The sequence below is a fragment of the Myzus persicae genome, unplaced genomic scaffold, assembly GCF_001856785.1.
Source record: "Myzus persicae strain clone G006 unplaced genomic scaffold, MPER_G0061.0, whole genome shotgun sequence".
NCBI lineage: Eukaryota > Metazoa > Arthropoda > Insecta > Hemiptera > Aphididae > Myzus > Myzus persicae.
The window spans coordinates 34,467-58,652 of record NW_019103046.1 but is presented as its reverse complement, the minus strand read 5'-3'; the positions used below and the strand labels follow the sequence as shown (position 1 = coordinate 58,652).

General features: G+C 28.7%; 2 protein-coding genes across 3 annotated transcripts; one reads left to right on the top strand and one right to left on the bottom strand.

Annotated features, from left to right (window-relative positions):
- Window positions 1-3,753: 3,753 nt before the first annotated feature.
- Window positions 3,754-4,838, bottom strand: LOC111033677 (TM2 domain-containing protein CG10795). The gene is made up of 4 exons (XM_022314549.1): window positions 4,707-4,838; window positions 4,379-4,639; window positions 4,215-4,296; window positions 3,754-4,142 (listed from the first exon to the last, which is right to left on the bottom strand). Exons 2-4 carry the CDS (start codon window positions 4,590-4,592, stop codon window positions 3,845-3,847), a joined length of 594 nt encoding a protein of 197 aa, XP_022170241.1. The 5' UTR covers window positions 4,593-4,639; window positions 4,707-4,838; the 3' UTR covers window positions 3,754-3,844.
- Window positions 4,839-4,982: 144 nt separating this feature from the next.
- Window positions 4,983-6,550, top strand: LOC111033675. Of its 2 annotated transcripts, XM_022314548.1 has the most exons (5): window positions 4,983-5,213; window positions 5,285-5,515; window positions 5,577-5,664; window positions 5,739-5,969; window positions 6,030-6,550. In XM_022314548.1, the coding sequence occupies exons 2-5, from the start codon at window positions 5,304-5,306 to the stop codon at window positions 6,153-6,155; spliced, it is 657 nt and encodes a 218-aa protein (XP_022170240.1). In that variant the 5' UTR covers window positions 4,983-5,213; window positions 5,285-5,303; the 3' UTR covers window positions 6,156-6,550. The 2 variants fall into 2 exon arrangements, with proteins under 2 accessions (XP_022170240.1, XP_022170238.1); XM_022314546.1 differs by having other exon boundaries at window positions 4,984-5,515.
- Window positions 6,551-24,186: the final 17,636 nt, after the last annotated feature.

The following is a 24,186-nucleotide window of genomic DNA, read 5'->3' as shown; positions in this document are numbered from 1 at the left end:
TATATTGCTGCATCCTCCTGGCTCCAATTGCTCAATAGTTATGCCATGTTGACACAGCTCCTATATTTACTGTTTTGTATTAATTATTGAGTACAATTTTTATATATGTTAATTGTGTATTGTACTAAATATATTATTTATATTATATCTTCAATAAAATATATGGTAGTAGGTATTATGCAGTTGAAAAAACTTAGAACATTATTATATAGGCCAAAATATTCTGAAGTTAATTGTACTATTTAAATATTAATTTTAACATTTTCTTTATTTGTATCTATGAATATTGGATAATAATGCATAATTTATATACCTTTATACTTAACATTTTACCTATTATTTTTATTAGTAAGAAACTAAGAAAATTTATTTGCATAGTGCCATAGTGTGGTTTAGTTGATATAATACCTACTAAATTATTAATTGTAATAATAATTACCTAATAGTTTTAAAACTTCAATTTGATATTATCGAAGCATTTATTGTAATTTTATATGAGTATAACTTATGATGCGATGAACATTTTTTATGTATTTAATGTATTACAAAAAACTATTATATAGACTAGCATTATTGAAGAAACTACAAAATATTTATTAAATAATTATATAGGTACATTTTAACTAATACAATTAGGTATTTTTTTGCTAGTTACATAGTTAGGTACTGGTGAAATCTCTTATCTCGTATAATATAATATACTACAATATTAGCTTTAGTATTCCTCTATACTAAAGCCTAAGATAAAATATGAAAACCTTATAATTCATCATACTATGTATGTATCAAGTACCTACTTAATAGTTAATATTTATTTGATAGATTTTATTACCTTTATCTTACAATGTACCTATTGGATAGTATAACCATTACTCTTTATGTATGTCCGTTTGAAATTGTATGTAATTTAGAAAAAATTCTACTACTGCTGTACAATAGATTCTTATTATGTCGAATGTCAATATCGTACATTTTGGGTAATTTTAAATTCAATTGAAATCCCCTTAAAATAATTACCATTACAATTAAACGCAATAAGTACCTCAAATGTTTTACTGTTCCCCTTAAATTTCGACAAAACGAGAGTTTACTGTATAGCGTATATTATAATTTGTAGTTTGTAGTTACTAATAAAATAATAATATATAACACCTAATCAATAATTTAGTACGGTCTAAATGTTTACCTATAATTTAATTGGAGAATTAAATAAAATGTTTTTAACATCATATTTATCTTGTTTTTAATATGAACACACATTTCAGATTTGTGTTACTCTTTATACATGCAGTTATAAAATATAATATTAGTATGTACAAATGCTGATAGAATAAAAAATATTTCTTACTTGTGGCTGTGGGTAAGACAGGTATAAGTCAGTCAAAGTTATGACAGATCTTCATAAATAGTTTTTTTTTTTTTAAAGATACCAACTTAGAAACTAAGAAACTAGCTTTTATAAAATATATTTACATGAGAGTTGATAGTATATATTCACAGTACATTAAATAACTTATTGTATTGTAATGTATTGAGAAATGTATGGAGTTTTTTTTTTATGTATTATTATGGTAACCAAAATTCTCTCACATTTTTAAATCTGTTTTCTTTTTATTTCTAAAAATTATTAAAGTTTCGAGCAGGATATACAGTGGCACAACTATGGGGATTCTTAAGCACCCCTTGTTTTACATAATATGGTCTGCACATTTTTATATTAAATTGTATAATTTAATGTCTTTCATAAATAAAATTATATTTTTGATGGATTCTCCGTCGGGGTCAAGTGCGCCGTGAAGGTGTTAAGGTATATTGTGTTTTGTAGGGCCACTTTTGTGTCTCTACATTCGGTATGATATGTTGGATTGAAGTTGGATATCTGCATGTAAGACTTGTATTTGATGGCTCTTTTTGATCATTAGGTGGCCATGTGTGTGATTATTATTGTTATTTTTATAATCTTGCATTCTCTTAGATTATATTATTATTATATTAAAATCTTAAATTACAAAATGTCAATTTATAATTTTAATACCTAATTGTTTTAAGAGATTTGTTTGGACTTATAGACATACTCAGTACAATACCTAGTATAATTCAAAACGGGTAGGTTGAAATAATTATCAATAGTGTCATTGAGTTATTTCAAAATATGCTAACATATAAAGCATTTTCAGAACTAGAGTTAAACATTGTACAATTTAGTGCAAAAATGGCATATTATTGGATGTTTTCCATCCTGGTTAGTTAGTTTCTATGATCATATTTATACAACCGCTATAATATTTCTTAAAGCAACTATTTAAAAACACAATTTTTTTAAAATGTCATTACAAAAAATGACTTTACTAGGGGACCATTACAAGACTAAACTAATGACATTGTTTCAGACGAAATGTTGCTCAAATTTTCTACCATCAATAGGAAATTATGTTTAACAGCTTAAATTTTAATTATTAAAAAAGAAATCTTGAGGTTATCGCTATGTGAACGATTCATAATTGTAGCACCCTAAAGATTTAAACTCTAGTTGTGTAACTACTCACTAGTATAAGTGGCTCTGAAATATAAATTCTTCCTACTTTAAAATCAATTTCCTAAATAATGCAATTTCTAATCACCTATACAGTGATCACTAAGTTTTTTTTAAATTTATCTAATTACCAAATAATTATAAAAAAATTAATCACACCACATTAACCTATCCAAAATTTAAACATAAAATCACGTATTGGCATAATAATATAATATGGTGCTCGGTGATGTTGCAAACATCATTTTATGATGAAATTGTTCACTCACTTTCAAAGTTTTAATATGTTAACTGCCATGCGACCACCAGCATCCGCACTGTATCAGGATATAAAAGTATTTTTACGGACGCCGTAGGCCACACACCTTTTCATTATCTATACACCCTATGACTCCAGGTTGTAATTAACATATATATTTGTAAATACAATATTTTCCCTGGCATTGGGGTTATAATAAATAGTTTTTGATGATGGGGTAAATGAGAAAATTTTGCATCAAATGATGTATAAGTTGCCTACAATAGATTAAAAATTATACACTTAAATATGCATCAAATATTACTAAATAATTTATTCAAAATGCATGATATCAAAAATAGAGCATGGCCTTGTAGGAAGAAAATCCATGAGACTGTGGGTAAATCATATATTTAGAAAATTGCATTTATTAAGTGTATAGTATTTTAGTTGTCTTATTATTTGTTGTATGTAATGGGCACAAGTGAAGTAGTCAACTGTCTAAAGATTAGGTGTTCAAAAATAAATTGTATTCGTCTTTATAAGAATCAATTACTATAATTCTGATACCTATATAGAATGTTGAAATATTGCATTGTAAAATATGTAAAATAAAAAAATGTTTATTGTAATATTAACATCATTTGAGAATCGCCTTTAGAAATTCTGAATTAAAAATAATCTGATTATTGCAGATTCTTAGTTGAATAAATTTTAAGCAAGAAATTTAAACAACTATTCTCCTTTTTAATTTTTGTTAAATGCTTATACAATTTTTACTTTCATAAATATTTTGTTGTATAGAACTCATTAAAAGAAAAAAACTTGTAACAAGAAATTATTGAATGTACAGCCATTATTGGAGCCACAGAACTATTTTTAATATGTAGTATTATTATAATATACATATAAAAATATGATTTTTTTTTATGGTAGTACCTACTTGGAATTAATAAATTAGGTATCAAATAATATGATTTATTTAACAAAATAATTGATACATCTCATAACTTTAATGGTAATAATAGTAAGTAAACTTAATCTAGATACTTATAGTAATTTTTTTTAACGCTTTATAGTTCATTATGATCAACAAACCAATCATCTTGTGGTTGTCTGTAAGTTTCATTGTCCATTAGTATAAAGTTAATGCCAGGACCATAATAAGGAATGATATAATGTGATCCATCAGCAGGACGAACAATTTGTGTGGCAATAAGTACTACATCGACCAACTGGCCAATGAACATAAACCCAAGAGTGCATAGTTTCAGTAGACCAATTGCCGGGTAACCTAGATAGAAACGGTCCACGCCAAACATGCCCAGGAAAATGGACAATAACAGTGATGTGTCATAATGGTAACCATTGCTAGAATACAAATTGTAGTAAAGTTATTTAGTTTAGATGATTAGTTGAGACACAAAAACAATATGAACTTACGTCCATTTACATGGAAACTCTTTCCAAAATGTTGAGTTTTTGGTTTCTAAACACACAATACCATCGCTTGCCTTACACCGAACTATTAAAAATTAACAATAATAATATATTTCAGTTTTATGACAATGTTAAAGCAATGTCAAATGGATTGAGTTATTCAAAACCTTGAGCAACATTGTCTTTGGTACACCCGCGTAACTGCTGCGTCTCTGGGTCGATGAATTCATACCCATCATCGGGGCACATGAACTGGCCCATTCGTAGGTGTTTACATTCTGTTTCGTAGATGATCGTTTTCCCAGTCCCTGTAGATGGATGAGCTGAATGTAGACAGAATGTCAGTAGGACAACGATCAGTATTGACCAAGCCAAGTTCATGGCATTGTTGATTGCGTTGCCGGTTTTGGAGAAAATAATACTCTCAACTATCAATAAAAGTGCTGTTATTATAATTTCTACATCTAAATAATTTTAATATCCAAATATATTCACAATTATTTAATATAGATTTGTCATCATTGTTGCCGATTGTTAATAGTTATTCTACGATATTCTACGATATTCTATGATATTGAAATTAATAAAAATTAAAAATCAAAGACGAGTGAAAAACGTAATTTAATGTTTTTTAAATGTTTGATATTTGTTTTCAATTTTGATTTCGAAATTGGTCATGATAACATTTTACAGTGTTACCAATGTCGCTACAACAAATATGCTACCGTAGCTTTTTTATGAAAATGTAATTTAATTTAATTTTCAACTTGCAATTATTATTCTCAATTTTCCCGAATTTTATAGTTTCATAATTTGTAGGTACCTATTATATTCCAATTAAACAACGTCACAACTATAAAAAAACATAAGAACACAGTAAATTGACGTTCGTGGGGGCATACGTTTGACTGAAATATTCTACCGAATAGTTTAAATTTTCTTTATGCTCAAAAATCAATAACTTAACCAGCATACATTTCTGCACAGCTGAGTACTGAAAGAGTGTGTGAATCTATCCGTCCGAACTCTGTGTTGTTCACATAAATATATTAATTTGTCCACTGTTTGATTAGGATAACAGGAAACTTTACAATGTTGAGAAAATATTTTAATGGATCACTATCGAATGATGTGCACGAATCAGTCAGAGATGTCTGGGTGAGAGCATTGTTGGATCGTTACAGTGCACCTGACCGCCGGTGTCATGGTCTTGATGATTTGAACGACTGTTTGCAACAATTTGAAACAGCCAGAAGCTTAGTGAAAAATCCAAATGCAGTCATTTTAGCAATAATATTTCGATAGTAAGTTGGAACACTAAAATATTAATTAAAAATATAACACGTTTTTATTTTTATTTTTTAGTTTTGAATATGATCCTAAGTTAGCCGACTGCAGTGAAGACAATATAAATCATTTTCGAAGGTTTTCTGAAGAATCTAAACTTAATATGGTAAACGTTTTCCATATTCAATTTATATGCTTATATTTTTTATTTTAAAACATTGTGTATTTTTTTCTTTCTAGGATACAGTTTTGTGTGACAATGTTATTTCGTTATTAAAAGTTGGTGCAACTAATAGTACAGAAGAACATAAAACTGAAGGATGTTATGGATGTGAGGATAAACATTACTTTTTGGATGTAGACATGGCCATTCTAGGTATGGGACCGGCTGATTATGAAAAATACACAAACCACGTCCGAGAAGAATATGCTTTCCTTGATAAAGAAACTTATAAAGAATTGCGTATAAAGGTAAATTGTAGTCACATTCTATAACTGTTGTGGTGATATAATATTATTTTATGTTGACAGGTTCTTGAAAGTTTTCTACAAATTCCTAACATATATGCAACAAAGTTCTACAGAGATAAATATGAATCAGTGGCTAGGAATAATATACAAAGAGAAATTAATTCTTTAAAATCAGTATCCGTGTAAATATTTGATGTGTATAACACAGGTTTCTATAGTGTAATTATAGATAGATAAAACACTGTTGTTTTATTTATCTATGTGTATACTAGATTAGTAACTCAAAATAATTGAAGCTCGTCCATCACGTTGTGGATAGGAAAAATTTGCAAACTTTTTATGTAATATACCAAAACACCAAAGAAATTCATATTGTCATGCCGATGTAAATTTTCCAACCATTAAAATGGTGCTACAAAATTAATTTGATGACACGAGCTGCTTATCTAGTGTAGTATAGAAGTCTGTGGTCTCTAAAGGTTGCTTTTATTTTCAAACATAATATATTTTCCTTTTAAAATTGTATGTGCCAGTCAGGGTGTATATTTAAATTTATTGTTTTCCCTGAATAACATATAAATTATAGAATTTTAATTTTAAGTATTTATTTTACAATATATATATTATATAATAATAATATAATAAAATAATAATTAGTGGTATAGATGTTATTGTATTATAAATATTTTTTGTTCAAAATTTTATCATTGTTAGTATTAAAAGTATATTTTAAATTTCAAGTATTTAGTGGATTTTGGTTTCTAGTAAATATTTTAAGCAAACTTTAAGTCATTTATTTTCATTTTGGTGCTTATATTATACCCTGTTACATTTTAGTATTTTATAACTAATGTCATTTTGTCTCAAAATTGCTATTTAGTTTTTGAATTCTTTGTACTACATTGTTAATACTTATTATTGTTACTAGTATTTTAATATTGTATAGTTAGCAGGTTATTTACTAAGATATCTAGTAGACAAGTGACAACCATGGTAGGTAAAGTGTGTATGAAATTTAAATTATAGTTAAAATTGAGTACTCACGTCTCATTTATTGGTTTGCTTAACTGTTATTATGTTTATCTAACTTATTATATTCTTTTAATAAAGAAATTATATTGCATTATTTCGCTGTTTGATAAGATCATTCATTCTAAATATAGGTGTTGTGTATTTCAAGAATATGTTTAATCTTATTAAATTAATTTATTATAATTATTGATTCTTTTAAAGCTGATATATAAATGTTACTTTTTGTTGTGATTCTTTAAATTTTTTAATTTATGAGGCTATAATATTATATTTGGTTAAAATCTTAAAATAATTTTAATAAAAATACTGTCTGATGTATCTTATTAATAGAGCCCGGAATTATATGCATTTTATTTTATTATTCATTTATTTTAACCTCATTTTATTTGCATTTCGCACATGGATAAGATAGAAGCACAATATAATAATGAAGATACAATTTTGATAGTATTATATTACTATCTATAATACATAATTAGGGCTTCGCTCAAAACTTAATAAACTTTTCATCATTTAAACTGATAAAAATAATTTTCAACTTGGTAGTTCGTTGTGTGACATATTTATACATTTTGACATAGACTTGTACCTATATCAAATTGTTTTTTGATTAAAGTCGGGGCCACTATTTAATTTATTTTTCACACTGTTATGGTAACGTTAAATGTTAATACACGACTTTTGCAACTGTTGTCTACTCGAAAATAATTGCAAAAACCGTTATTATAGCTTAGTATAACATATAAAGACAATGAAAAGAGAGGTGAGCTTAGTGAAAATGAATACAAATCGTAGAATTTGAAACTATTAGAGTTATTAGACCATAATTTTAAAACTAAGTTTAACCTCCAAATTTCGACTTAACCATTTTTCATAGCATAACTACATAAATTTAAAACAAAAATTGCAAAGAAAAGGGTTCACGGTAATGTAACAAAGTTTCTCGCCTTTTAAACTGTATGAAGTATGAGGCATGCAAACGGATCCAAAAACACAAAAAATCAAGTAATAGAGCAAACAATTTTTCGAAAAAACTGACGTAATAAGAATTCGGCGTTTGATAACGGCGTGGACTTGAACGATTTGCTAGAGGGTGGTAGAAACTAACAGATGTTAATCTGACATAATAATATAATATTAAACAATTTTAAATATTTATTTTAAAAAAACTATTAGAACTTTTAAAGACTATTGGTTCGTACCTGTAACAATGTTGTACTGTTGTAGGTATGATCTAGCGACATATTAATATTTTATTATCATGATCCGTCACTTCGTTTATCTTGGGTTCATCGTGGATACACTGCCATGTCGGGCCTAGTGGCGAAGCGTCATAAGAGACGTCTCTCCATTTAGAAATTAGAACAAGGGACAAATAAATAATAATTTTGCCTCATAAAATGTATACAAATTTGAATTTATATTTTATATTATAATTATAGACAGTATGGTGTACGTTTCAAAATTTTGTTAAAATATGTTTTTCGTTGTACAATTATAGAATTCTAAAAATAGACTAGATGAGGCTGTGTGTACGAGCTGCTGATGCGGGTCATTCTAAATATGGTATTATTTCAAATTGATGTTGCGACGCAATGTCTGAATGTCTCGCCCATATACCTATAAACTATAGGTCTATGGTCTCGCCAATATGAGAGCGCGGGTACAGGGGGATTTTTAATGCGAGTGGGATATACTAAGTACGATGTGAGAAGCGTCTCGCTGTTCGTATATAGTAAATACCTGATGTGTGAATACCTCAGTCCTCAATTTATCGACTTCGCCGTCGAGTAGTCACGCCATCGTGTCATCGTGATAGGTACATCATACTTATTTCTTAATATTTATTGTTTTTATATAGTAATTTGTAATTTTTCTTCATGACTGATGATACAAAAATTTAGAAAGATGAAATTATTAACTATTCTTGCAAAAAAAAATTTGAATTAAAAAATAAAAGACCATGACTTACTGAATTTAATGTAAATGACTTATTTTGTAAGACAAAAATAGAAAAATAGATTTAATGTAAATTTGTTTTTTAAACGTCATCTTAATGGGAATTGCATGTATACAGTATATTATATTACATTTTATTTTGTTAGACTACAATACATATTTTGTTATTATATTAAATTATTATTTTAAGAAAATTGTAATGTTTTAAATATAATACTTAATTTAGTTTTTAGTTTTTGAACATTCAAACATTTCATAACATTTCTTATTGTATAGATAAAATAGGAAAAGGGGGAGTTCAGACGTATTAGTTTTATTTTTTTTTCAGTGTCTCCCCAACCATAAACTTCACTCCTCGCTACTGGCCTCTTTGCCAGCCCTGGCCTCTACATCATCCCCTCGCCACAATCCACCATTTTGGTTACCACAAAAACATTTTTATCTACTCATATTTTATAAAATTACAAAGCATTTTATAATGATTTTATTAATAATTCATATGAGTTTAAGAAAAAAAAAAGGATCACTTGGCCCGAAGTAACCACAAATATATAGTGTATATTGCAATAACGAAAAAATAGAATAAATATAGTTAAATATGGCTATAATTATATTAAAATCTAATGTTAACTTTAAGTATCTGTATGATTCTCTACACTTAAGTGCTGGAGAATAATACCAGATACAAGTATTAAAATGACACTTACTGCCTTATTCCAGGTGTTCGGACATTCGGAGGGCTCTCGAGGTCAGGTATTCAAGAATTTGATCAAATACACCTTACAATATGAGTGTACGTGGCATGTGCATATAATGTAATATAATGCAGTTAATAATAATATATTTTATATTATAAGTCTTGCCTGACTCACAGCTGTCTCCGGGTTATGCTGCAGAAGTTTTAGGTGACACAAATTAATAACTCAAAATATTCAAATCAAAATAATAAAACACACTGATTATTGCTCGTCATAAGGAGTACAGTCGTCGCTCACAGGATTCAGCATAGAGGGGTTGTTGCTGTGTTAGGTGGTGTGCGTGCATTTTCTTTGTGGACGACACGATTATGCTCACCCGAGAGTGGTAGACGGTTTTATCAAAGGATTGTATTGCGCATCTGAGAAGTAGATTTCGCTTCGGCTGCAAGGACCTTTTTTTGGCTGCATACTACCTGCTTCCTCCAAAAAAGGTAAATGTTAAAAGTAGTAGGCAAGTACATGCACTTGGGGACGCAACTCAACCATATTCTTCTTCTTACCTGTCATTAAACTCGTGACCGAGTTGCGTAAATAAATTTGTATGTAATATGTGTTACAAATTACAATAGTTATATTGTTCATATTATGAGGTATGTCGTATGTGTAAATTATCTGTTATGTCCGCGACTAACAATAAAATATTATCAGCATACTAATCACACTGATCAAATGTTATAAAATAATATGTTTCAAAAAACATTATTTTTTATTTTAGTAATTAATAATTTTATGCACATACACTTTTAAGCTTTATTTTAGGAACATTTATTAGTTTACTCTTTTTATGTTGTAGTTAAAAATGCATATAATTAATTTGATTATAGTTTCAATTAACAATTCACGATTTTATAATATAAAATTTTTTGAACTATGCATAATTATTTTAACATGTTTTTTTACATCATCTATAAATAGTTTGTACATGATTTTATTTTTTTAAATGTGATGTGTTATGGTAATAATAGTGTCAAATGTAGTGAAATCATATGTAATTAATCTACTCTATTACTAATTGTTAGTAATAATTAATGTGTGATATGCTTATGCTTTATTTACGTTGGGGCTCAACTAAGCTGCCTAAAAAGGTATACCAGGACTCAAATAGGCTATGACCGTCTTTGAACCTTTTTTGCAGGACCCAACTAACCTACTGATAATTATTTCAGACGCAAGTAGTAGCACCCCTTTTTTACCATACCCTTTTCTCTGGTGTCATGTAAGAAACCCACACGCCCAACGCTTTAATAGTATCTGTGACAATGGTTTTATTGGGGTTTGGAGATTTCCGATTTCTACATGCGACAGTCCGGCCGTTATTTATTACTTATTAGTATGTTACATTTTATTTAATTACTTTAGTGATGTGTGATCGCATCATTACGTAATAAAGTGATTTAAAAATAAAAATAAATTTTCCACTGATATTATTCTACAGACATGTTACGTGTTTGAAAAGGGATACGATTTACATTGATCAAAATGCTGACGTGCTGAATAAGACCCTCCGGCATCCGGCTACACGACATTTTACGAAGTGGTTTTCAAATATTGCGTGAGATATATTTAAATATTTAAATATTGTTGAGTATAATATAACAAACATGCATTTTAAACATATAATAAAAATAAACAAAACACACGGGAGACCAGATCAGTATAAAATACCTTAACCTAATATTTAATAAGTTATTATAAACGTTTACTTACTTGCTGTCTGCTGAATATCCGCAGCGTAAAATGAAATGAGGTACACAGTCTGTTGTCAAAAAACTTATTTTCCATCACTCCATTTTATCGGGTACCCACGATACCAGAACTTATCGATAGCCATGAACTGACTAACAAAAAATAACCAGTATAGCGCTCCAAGCGGCAGTATCACAACAATCTGATTAAAAATATATGTATATGTATACAATTAGTTCTAACTATTGACTCTTATTGTCAAGCGTTGACAAAAAACAGTAGTGGATAATTTTTACAGCTTTTTTAAATAGTCATTTTTTAAGTCAATTTGAAACTGTTTACTATTAGGAAAACGGATTAACGAAACACCCTCTGGTGGAAACAGTTTCTACTTTCCGATGCGAGATGTATAGATAAAGTTTTATAGTGGATTTTTATTTTAACTATAATAAATTAATTTTGTTATTGAAACTTTATACGCTGGTATACTTATCGGCTTTCTACAGTACACCCTGGTAAGTACAATTTTATACAGCTCACTTAAAGCAAAACTTATAAGAAATGTCGGGAAAATACATACAATGTAATAATAGTATATCGACTCCTCGTTGGTAGGAACCCGCCTAACCATCAGTACGATAGCGCTCCTAGTGTTAATTTCCTCCCAATAGAATGATGTGCATCCTCTATACCTTTAATCGTGTTACACACTGAACATCAATACAATTAACACTCGAAAACAAATTTCCTTCCAAATCGATATTATCTTAAAACGCTGAACAGTGAGTCTTTGATCTAGTAGCGCTATGCATTCCATACTGCAACTTAGTGCTTCCGCTCAACAACGCCCACCACCGTACTAGGACATCCGTCGACGACGCCCGGATACCTGCCTACGACGACGGACAACCGTCACCACCGTTTAATATACTTATTTAAGCACTATAATAGTGCAGAGTGGGGTATTAGATTTTAGGATTGCATTGATCTCCAAATTCTTTTAATGATTATTTTTATAATTATAGGTATTTTTAAAATAGTGTTTGAGTATAGGTATTATATAGGCATTAATCATACTTAAGTAAGCGTGTATGGTTTATTACTCAATAGTTAATATTGTATTTTTAATTTTTTTTTAGGTTTGGAAAGAGAATAATCCGCAGAAACTAAAAAAAATATGTATAACCAATTCCTCTTGAGGAGTTATATTGTAAGGGATAATTAAAATATATTGTGAGATTGCTAATTCTCCGATATCTATATACAATATACATATACCATTATACCCTTAAGACTGTTAATTGCTGATCGATGTTCGATTTAATATACGCTGCACCGGTGATATAAATATAAAATAATAAAATATACAGTGGATGATATTCGCATGCATAAATGGGTGTTGGAAAAACTTTCAAAACATATTCCCATATGCTTTAAGTATCTGAGTAGGTGAGTAGGTACAGTGTTCACCACTTCTTCATCGGTTTGAAATTAAAAAAAAACTTACATACCGTAGTATATTTATACGAGACAGATATATCCTTACCAAGGCATGTTTTTTTCCAGGGATTCTGCTCTATTTTTCTACTTGTTCTATGACTTATGAACATTCTCACTTATGATTTGGTTAGGTGATTATAACTATGTAGGCTTCAGGAGTTTGGCTCCTCATAAAAATAATATATTTCCACGCCTAAAAACGCAATCGAAAAAACATAAAATATTCATAATATGGAACAAAAATATTTTTTGACTTATATGTTATTGAATTATGACATAATATAATATACTTAATATAAATTTTGTAATGATATTATTATTAATAATTTATTTATATTGATAATTATTTATTACTTATGATGTTATGAATAATTTAAATCTAAAGTACATAAATGACGACACTTATACATAATAATATATTAATATGTAGGATTATTATCTATAAATAATATGTTTTTGAATTAAAGTCTGTACAAAAACTGTGTTTTAAAAGATAATATATCTTTTAAGCTAATAGCTACCACAGCATGACCTACTTATGAGAAACTTTGTATCACATTTTCAATTCTTAGCTATTGAAATTGGACATTTAATAAGTTTTTGACCGCAAGATATTTGAAAATTGTCTTGATTTTAACAAAATTTAAACATCAAATGGTTTTAATAAACATCGTCTCTATAAGTACGTATAAATATTCTTAAGCTGCTATACGACAATAGTAAAATACTACAGTAGTATCTAATAATTCATATTTAAGCTTTTGTCGCAATGAAAAAAGATTGTAGATGAAAGAAATTTGTATTCATTTATAGAAGAAAAACAAAATTTCTAACGAAAATGTTAAGTAATGTTTGGCGGTTAAGAGCTTCTAATTCATTCTAGATAGGCATTATTTTTGATTATTGTGATTATTAAATATTGTGTAACTTATAAAGATAGGTGCTATTAGACATTAGAACTATTAAACTATATTTACCTACCTATCATGGATTATTGGTTTGTACCGTGAGCATTGCCATTTGCCGCCAAGCAGCAGTGACAGTGATAGTAAAAGTAAAAGAAGGGGGAGGGGGTTAGAAGGGGAAAGTGATACTTGACCTTTTATAAATATTTAAAATAAAAAATAATTTATGTGTATTTATAAAACTGATGGATATTTAAGAACCATCGATGCACGTAACAGTGTCTGAAAAGCTCCACAGACGTTTTAATAATTTATCAAAACTTTCCGAAAAGTTATTGTACCAGTCACCGGATATCGCTTTCGTCGGATGACTGATACAGTCGTCGATATTTCATGGGTGTGTACGTTTTGTGGTTGCTGGTGTATATTTTATGAGGAATCCACTATAATATACCTGCGTAGATGTTAACCATGATCACTAAGGCGGTTCCTCCAGGGTGAGATCGGCTCATTGCACACAGAGTTGATTGACCCCTGCGATTATTCCTAATATGGATATTTCGGGAGCATAATTTTTGTTAGCTGGGACTGCGTAAGCGCGTTCCTCATGTCGATTATTAAATATTGTGTATCTTATAAGATATATAGGTGCTACTATACATTAGTAGTAGTGAATTGTACCTGCCTACCCATGCACAGACAATTGGTTTGGGGTTGCGGACGAATATCAGCCCTTTAAGAGATTCTTATTCATTTTAGACAGGCTTTATTAAGTTACTACTAGCGAGAGGATAAGTCGAGGCAGTTACTTCTATGCCCATTTGGGTAGCCTAACTGTAAAAGGATTGTATGCTATCTTGTAGCTTGAAATGTATGAACATACATTAGCTACGCCAAAAAAAGTAGATTCCGGCTTCATGAGAGTCAACCAAAGTTATGTGTAATTGTTTTATTAAACGATGCTGTATGGGGGCCAAGCAATATGCAAACAGATCAGTCCTTATATGGCAGTCAAATAAAATATTTAAAAACAAATCTTCACTATACATTATAATAGTACTCAACTATTATTCTGTTTACCGTAAGTTGACTCATTCGCTCGACGAAAACCGGTCGTGACTGCGCATGTCACCACCTCCTAGGAGCGCTAGCGGGGATCGTCACGACTGTTGGCGACTATGACGAGTAATACCTACCGCTGAACACCGCCGACCAATCACGGACCATCGGTCTCTGACCTAGGGGTTCGAACGTATCGGCGGCTCAGTATACATGCGTGGAAGTGGGTCAACTAATGGCGAACAGAGTATCCGTGTGAATATCCTTTTATAGTGAACCTTCCTATAGGCTATCGGTTTGGACCTTGATCATTCTCGCCAAGTAGCAGTGACAGTGCTAATGAACCAGTTTGGTGGAGAGGGGCGAAGGAGAATAGGACACACCATGACGTGTGTGTTTGACACCTNATACATTTGATGCATTATGTGACACATTAGAAGAACTTCAAAAAAGTGAAAGTTTAAGTGATCGAAAAGGAGCCCACCAAGCAAAATGTTTAAAAGAAAATTTAATTTGTGACAAATTTTTGTTGACTGCATTTATTTACAAACAATTATTTGAAATTGTGACACCTTTAAGTAAAATGTTACAAACTGTAGACATAGACCTAATTGGAGTTATAGCTGTAGTCGATGACAAAATATGTGAACTAAAAAATGCCAGAAGTGATGAAAACTTTTTAAAATTACAGGAAAAAGTTGATAGGTTTAAAATGTGTTCATCTGTGGATAACGAAGATTTTAAACTATTGCCACTAAATCGCTCAAAGAGAGTTCCAAAAAAGTCTGCTGAAGAAACCCAAGATGAAGTAATCACTGATCCACTTCAACATTTTAAAATTCAAACTTTTTTTGTTGCATATGATACTGCAATAATACAGATTAAAGAAAGGTTCAGTGAAATCACCAAGGGTATTTACAAAGATTTGTCCTTATTTTCTCGGAGACGTTTGGAAGAAATTTCAAAAAATAATGATCTATTACCTAAAGATGCATTTGATGTGTTTTCTGATGTTTACAGTAAATTTATACTGAAAGATGATTTAAAAAGGGAATATTTGCAGTTTTCTAAAAGTTATTTCAATTTTGAACAAGTGAAATTATTGCCCTTGCAATTGCATAACTCTGAAATAGAAATTTATGATGACCTCAGTGGTTCATTGACTGATGAAGCATCAGAATCAGAAATAGAAGATATTTTTGAGAACAATCACGATAGGCAAGACAAAGAAGTACCAAAACTTCATAAAAATGGATGCAGTTTGTCAATTGTTTTAAAGGTTTTGCTAATCAGTGGCCTATCATCTACATTCCCAATGCTTACTACTGCCTTAAAAATTGCTGTTACTCTCCCAGTGGCCAGTACTACTCCAGAGAGAACATTCTCAAAGTTAAATATTGTGAAAAATAAATTACGTAGTACTATGGCAGAAGGTAGACTTGAAAGCTTAATGATACTTTCGTGTGAATTGGATATCAAAATTGAAACTGATCAAATAATCAACGATTTTGCCAGAAAAAGTGTATTGTTAGAAAAAGCATTATTGTACTAATATATTACTGTTATTTCAAATAATTGTATTTCCTCTCTTTAAAAATAATATACAACTTAATTTTAGTAAATTGTATTGCTCATTTAAGTAAAAATTACAATTTCAAGTTCTTTTACTATCTCAGTCTTACTAAATTAACTTCGCTTTTATTTTAAATACCCATCTTTGTAAAGGATCATGTATTAAAAATGGTAAAAACTATTTTTATTAATTTTGCCTTTAACATTTTGTCTATTTTTGAATAATTATATAATATGCTATAGTTTTGTCTTGTGTATGCTAGTTTAAAATGTTGATCTAAGTGTATAGGAATATAATTTGATTTGACAAAAAGTTTCCTTATTTACAAGTTACAAACTTAAATAAGTAATAAAAACAGTTAGCCTATATAGACAAAAAATGTACCTATGTAATAGTTTTTAATTTTTATATTCATTATTATTATATAAAAATAGTTTTTTGAATAAATTTAAAGTTAAATTATATTAAACTTCAATGAGTTTAGGGGGGGGGGGACTAGAGTCTCAAGTGCCCAGAGGGTCTTATATTTGAGTTGCTTTGATAATGGTTGGTGGGTCGGTGGTCATCGCTATTAATGTTCGACCCATGTTAGTAAGATTGAGTGTGCGCCACTGACCTACGAACAGTAAACTTCTAAATAATTTGAATTTAATATACATAATTAAACAATTAAATAAACAAAACGGAGGTTATAGTTTTTGTGATAAAAAACCATTATAACACAATATGGACGTCGTTATGTTTTCTGCAAAAAATTGACCTTTCCGTTTATCGCCAGTATGCCTATAGAAATATGATATATTTAAATTTTCCTACACTACATAATTTAGTTTTTAGATTTTTGTAACCCCTTATGGCTTATTATAAGAACTGATACTTATAACTTATAAGTATCATATCATAGACGATAGACCACTTGAATAATATTTTTACAAACACAACCTAATCTTTCAAAATATTTGTATTTTTTTTTTATTTTTTTATTACTGCTTCAACAATGAAATCATTATCCTGGAGAGAAACGGTTTACAATATATTATGTAATTTTTTTTTTTTATAGCCTCGATCTAAGGCCACTGGCTGCAACAATTATACAAGGTTTACATTATATTACATCTTAAATACATTAATATCAGTGTAGTAGTTAAAAATGATTAATTAAATTAGTCTTAATTATAAATGTCATTGTGTTATTTATGTTGTCTAGATGAAGGGCTTCAAAGAGGATGTTTGGTACTCCTGCTTCCCGTTTATCCGTTTCATAGGAGAGACATTCTGTTTTGATATATTTGATCGAGAGAGGTCTGCAACAACTGGCACATACAGGTGGGTCATCCTTCTTCATCAGGTATTGGTGGGTAAGGGATGTGTGTATGATTCGCATTCTGTTGATTGAAATTTCTATTCTTTTTTAGAAATGTCCGGTAGCGAGGGTCATACGAGGTTGGAGTTTTTAATTTCGTTTCGTTTTGATGAACCTTGTGTCCAAATATATGTTTAATATTATAATAATAAGTACATACATCTTAGTAATTATATACATTACAATGTGCTTAGCTAATAGGGATGATAATAGTTATAACTTTTAACTCATACTAAATATGAGAAATATTTATAAATATTTGTTGTATAGATTAATTTTTGTAGATTAAATATCTTCAAGATTTGTTGGTTGTGGAAGGATTTTTCTGTCTTCAGCTAAGTATAGACATTTGAGAAAGAGATGTTTTATAGATATAAATTATGTGCAGCAAAATTTACACAAAGGTCTTTGTATTTAAATATTATTGGTGGGTTTTTATTTTTATTAGATTTACCGAGAGCCAGGCCCGTAGCCAGACCAAATGTTCAGGAGGGGCAAAGCAAATTTTTGGGGGGGCAAATTTTATTATTTATATATAAATGTATTAAATATTAATGCAATTTTTAATTTATTTACATTGACATCTCATATTAACACAACTATAATTTTCCATCTAATATATATTTATAATAGAATATTGTTCTAACAATCTAACTGTATTATTGCCTTCGTATAATGAGTTTATTTTAAATGTGTTAAATACTTTAGGAATGAGCCTACACTGATCAAAAAAGTGACCAATTTCGATCACTTCCGACACTGCTTTGACAATAACCAAATGCAATTGATGATTATAACAATGTACATAGGGAATAGTTCGATTAAGCTTTTTTTGCATTAAAGCCTGAACACCACCTTTAGTACCACTCATCACGCTAGCGCCATCGTAACTTTGGCTAAGCATATAATCAGTATTAATATTTAATGACTTTAAAAGATCAAGTGTCATTTGCACAAAATAAGCTGCATTTAAATTTGTTGCATTTTCAATTGATAATAAAGATTCAATTGGTTTTCCATTTTTTACGTATCGTATCCGAAATAAATACTACAATACGGCTAAAAAAACTTTTTTGATCTATTTTATTACCGATGGAAATGTTATAAGCAATAAAATACATACCTACCTAAGAGTCTTTCTAATATTTTTTAGGGGGGGGCAATGCCCCTTCCCCCCCCCCCGTCACTATGGGCCTGTGAGAGACCATGTCGTCTTCATTCTTAGATATTAACCTCAATTATCATTTTTAAAATAAATAATAATTAATGGATAATAAATGTTGTGTTATTCAATTCATCATTACTAAATTGTACTAATTGATTTATTTGTATTATATACTATTACAATAAATTATTTGTGGAGTATCCCCATAACAAATGGAATAAGTAAAATTTAATAGTTATAAAAACATCACTTGTCATGCCAGGTAGCAAATTTATATTCCAAGAATCTTAGTTTAAGTAGCTTAGGGATTTTCGGAAAATTAGTAATTACTTTAAAAGTTTAAACCATGGCCCATTAAACATTTTATAGCTTGTAAAATTATGTATTTACTCATGTGCATATGTGTAGATTTCGTTATCATTTTTTTTTATTGTCTAAATAATAAGTTAATCTGTTATCACTATCGATATTTTTAATTAAAAAATTAAAGATTAACATATAAGGTTTATTATTAAGTAGTTAGTACTCTCTTACTGATTTACTGGATCTGAATAATAAGTCTAAATATGACAATAGCATTCATTGTATAAATTGAAAATAATGCATATATTTACCAAAAAACGCAAAAACATGAACAATTCATGTAGATGCTGCGTGGATTTAAGTAGCAATCTTACATTCTTATTTTCTTAAATTACTTATTGGCTTAGCCACCAAAAACATGCATGGATGTTGCAGGATGTATAAATTATACTTGATTAATTTATACCCACTGCAATACATCATACATATTATACATGTAATGAATTTAATATGTATAAATAATGATGCATATTATATCAATAGTCATACTATATTACTATGTATATTATATAACTATTAGTTAATGCCATATTCAAATATACAATATACATTTAGACATTTAGTATTGGTATGTTTTACTTATTCAACTTATTAATAACTTATAAGTCAAAGTTAAATGCCATCGGCTTTAAGATCATCGTTTTCGGGGGCTTAATATATATATATATATACAATATTGTTTAAGAGGTTAGATTAGCAATTAGAGAATTACTGTTGACTACTGTAAGTTCTATAGTTCTAAAGAAGTAAGTAAGAACATACATTATTTTATATTTATATTTCTAAGACTTCATCTTAAATACAAGTTAGTAATTAAGACAGCTAACAAGGATGTCTCACTTGGGACTTCACTGTATAACTTGTTGTAGGTACTAATTTTATATATACTAAGAAAGGCGTCGTTCGGAGAAGTTTGAATAAAAGGGGTGTGAAGAGAGATGGTGTTGGTAATAATGGACGGTGAATAATAGCAGCAGTTATAATAGAAATATGACATACTATGTTTGGTGGAATGATCTTAAAATAAATGATTATTGTACCTACCTGCTGTTTTGATGAAGCTTGGGAGCAATGAATGATAAATGTGTCTACTATAAATCCTCCAGTTGCAGTCGGTTAAAAAATAAAAACTGCTTCATATTTAGTAATAATTATTACTAAATATTGTTACTGCCCATATTATATTGATAACATTTATAATAAACTACACAGATTACCAAAATATTATTAATGAATATTGAAACAAAGTTTATTGTTTTATATATTTGAGTGTTATACTGTTACGATATTAAATAGCATATTTTAAAATTATATACAATTGTTATATTAAAATAAAATATTTTTACTGCTATACCGTCTGCAATAACTATTTAGACAATAAATAAAAACGGGTTGGACGGTATATTATTATATAATATTATATTTTATAATATAATAATATTACTTATATACAAATATTATGTAGAATGTAGATCAATCATTATTAATTAATTCTAATTCAACTATATTGTTAAATTCATTGGCTTTACGTAATTGCATTTAATATGTGTTCTGTTCACTAATGTTGACGTCAAACAAACTGGTGGTTGGTGGCTCTACCCACCACAATGCCGTTCTACACCCAGTAGGTACAACAAATTAATTCATTTTAGTATTTCAAAACAGCAGAACAAAATATATAGCATAATATGCGTTTACCGAAATTTCCTTGTTGCTTAATATCTTACTGTTCATTTATCCATCGTCATTATATTATGTAATATTATATTACCAATTAAATAATTATATAATATGCTTTTGTAGCTAAAATACCATGTTCTGATTAGGTAGGAGACATCAACCACCAATTTGTTGACGCTACCTGACTTTAATCATTATTACCATTGACGAGTTTAAGCACATTTTGGGTTAGGCGCAATTTAAATTTTTAATTGTGACTGGGAGGGTTTGTTCAAATATAGACCAAACAGACCCGCAGAAGGCGTTTTCCCTTACACCACACTTTCATCCTTTATAATATAGTTACTTCCAAAGTTAAAACTCATCCAACAATCCAACTTGATAAATATAATGAGTAATGACGATTCATATGTTTAGTAATTTGATAACTTCTATCTCTCCTACTAGGTAATTACTAAGAAGATCCTTAAAAAATGTTCACTTATAAAATGATAGGTATAGTTATAAGTCAGACACATATAAGCAATGATGGTTGTCGCTCCCATTCCCTCAGTACTATATGCATAACATTATATAGATGTATAAATATAATAATGCAACACTTGAAATATAAAAATAATTATATTGTAGGTACCTACATAATATTATTATATGATATAACCAACAATCAACATAATATAATAACTTAGTTATATCATATTACAATAGTATATTATGGTTATGTTTTTTCATAATTTTTTTATTTCTATTTTACAGTCAATATAGTACTTACTAGTTAGTACTTAGGTATAATTCCAGGACCAAAGAGTGCATGTTTGCATCTGCTGCCAAATGTTTGTTAATATATTAAAGGCTTTGATATTTTCATATATTCATATTCATTTATTATTTATTTATTTTGTGTAGAATTTGTAACTGGATATTTTTATATACCTACTTATTTTTCAGAGACTGATTCACTGTCTGGAGTCCACCCAAATTGTATCTAATAACTACAGTACTAGGTGTAAAGAGTATACACGTATTGTCAAAATGAGTTTATCGAACTAAATCCCTATAATTAATAATAATTGTATTAAGATTAATGACAAGGTATGATACAATAAATGATATAATAAAGGTTACAACTGTTACAAGTATACCGTATACTAGTGTAACAGAAATAGCTGACGAATGTAATAAACTAACTTAATATGTAATAACTTTTGGATTAATCAATATTCCATTTTTTTAAATATCAAAATATATATCGTAAAACATATCATTACCTAATGGTCCTAATGGCCAATATCTAAATTAAACATTTTAGATTCTGAACCGATCGATGAAATTTAACCCACCATAATGAGTATTTTTTATTTTTTTCTATGTATGTATATAATATGTAGTCGAATAATGCTTTGATTTTTAACATCAGTATCTATTCTATTGTAGGGTGGCCAGATTTAGTTTTAAGTAATTCTGGACACCAAAATTCATAAAAAAAAAATTTTTTTTAATAAATGGGAAATCATCATGCAATTTTTTTTCGTTGGTTGGTTAAATTTAGAAAGTGATTATAACTGTGATTGTCGTACATTCCGACGATCATTCTCGAAATAATTTACGATTAGGTCATTAGGACGTGTTCAAAATAAAATCGATAGCCAAGTAAATAAAATAATTAAATTATAAAACGATTTTAATTTCCGCGATATTACTATGCAAAAGCCTAAACCGGTGCAAATCGGTGTCCCGACTCCCTAGAACCTTGAACGTCCCGGGAAATCCAGGACGAATGGCCATCCTATTCTATTGAGAAGGTGACTCTAGTAACTAGAGTTAGCAAGTCTAGTTTGGTACTTTTGAGAGGTTAAAATCAAAAGTTTCAAGTAGTTTTGAAAAGCTTTGGGATACAAGACATTTTTATTGAATATTTGTACTAACATTTTCTATACAAACCATATAATTTTTTAATCATCTTTTTTTGAGATATTTAATATTTGTAGGTACTCTATAAGCATATAAGAAATTTTCAATTTTGATTAAAATTTTTTCAAAAATCTTGAAAATGAATGAAAAGTTCCTTGTACATTGTTACAAGTGAAGTAATTAAAAAAAAAATTGAGTGTAAATTACTAAATTCACAATAATTTTTTATGAGCCTCTGAAGTTAGAATTTTCAATTTTGACAACATTTTTGAAAATTACGAATATTTGAAATTTACTTCAAGTTATAAATTCATAAAAATTGTTCTTTTTACACAATATGAGATTTGAAAAAGAAATACAAGATTCTTTATAAGTTTTTCAACCGTTAACAAACAAAAAAAAGTTTACTGGAAAGTTCAATTAAATTTTTATGAGCGTTTGAAGTTCAAATTTTTTCAATATTGGATATTCACCGTAAACAAACGATTTTCTTATTTTCTTGTAATTCAAAAAATAATATAAACGTATATACTTGAAATTTTCGCCGAAAGTTTATATTAGCATTTTATTTATATCATACAATTATCAAAATATTTTGAACCTTTTTGAGCAAATTATAGGCATAAGAAAGATTGTTTTTAGTTTTTGTGTAAACTAAATATCCATTTAATATTCTTAGCTTTGTTAAATAGCTTGAAAATTTAAAACGAGATTCCACATAAGTATTTCCTACTGTAGGCAAAATAACTATTAATAATAACAATATTAACGATTTTGGCTATTTGTTTTGTAGTTAGATAAATATTATTGTTGGGTAGGTAGGTACTTGAAACTTTTAATGCATATCAAATGAAATGTTTTCGGCAAAAATTAATTTAACCTTCTGTCTTATTAATAATAAAATAAATTACTTTAATAGCAGTTCTAACGTAAAATATGCATTTAGTAATATAGGCTGAAAGACCGTCTCCCTTGGAATCGTTTTTCGTATCCAATAATTTTATATCATTTTAGTTGAATTAAAATTTAACACATCCATTATACTGATCCCGAGACACCTATTCTTAACCTACAGCTGAGCGGTAATCATTTGCCCACCTTTTTAAATTTTTTTAATTGTTAAGTATAAAAGTTAGATGACATTATTAATATGTAAATATGTAATACAAATTAAAAAAAAATACACATGTTGTTTTTATTTTCAATTGAAATTGTATTTTATTTGTAGATTCTAAATTGTATTTGTAAATTAATTTGAGTAAA

Excerpts from the sequence above, each read along its gene's own strand:
- LOC111033675 (XM_022314548.1), top strand. The coding sequence starts at position 5,304 with ATGTTGAGAAAATATTTTAATGGATCACTATCGAATGATGTGCACGAA. Across the intron at positions 5,665-5,738 it reads AAGAATCTAAACTTAATATG|GATACAGTTTTGTGTGACAA; the intron begins GTAAACGTTTTC and ends TTTTCTTTCTAG. Across the intron at positions 5,970-6,029 it reads ATAAAGAATTGCGTATAAAG|GTTCTTGAAAGTTTTCTACA; the intron begins GTAAATTGTAGT and ends TTATGTTGACAG.
- LOC111033677 (XM_022314549.1), bottom strand. The coding sequence starts at position 4,592 with ATGAACTTGGCTTGGTCAATACTGATCGTTGTCCTACTGACATTCTGT. Across the intron at positions 4,297-4,378 it reads CAAAGACAATGTTGCTCAAG|TTCGGTGTAAGGCAAGCGAT; the intron begins GTTTTGAATAAC and ends AATTTTTAATAG. Across the intron at positions 4,143-4,214 it reads GAGTTTCCATGTAAATGGAC|CAATGGTTACCATTATGACA; the intron begins GTAAGTTCATAT and ends TTTGTATTCTAG.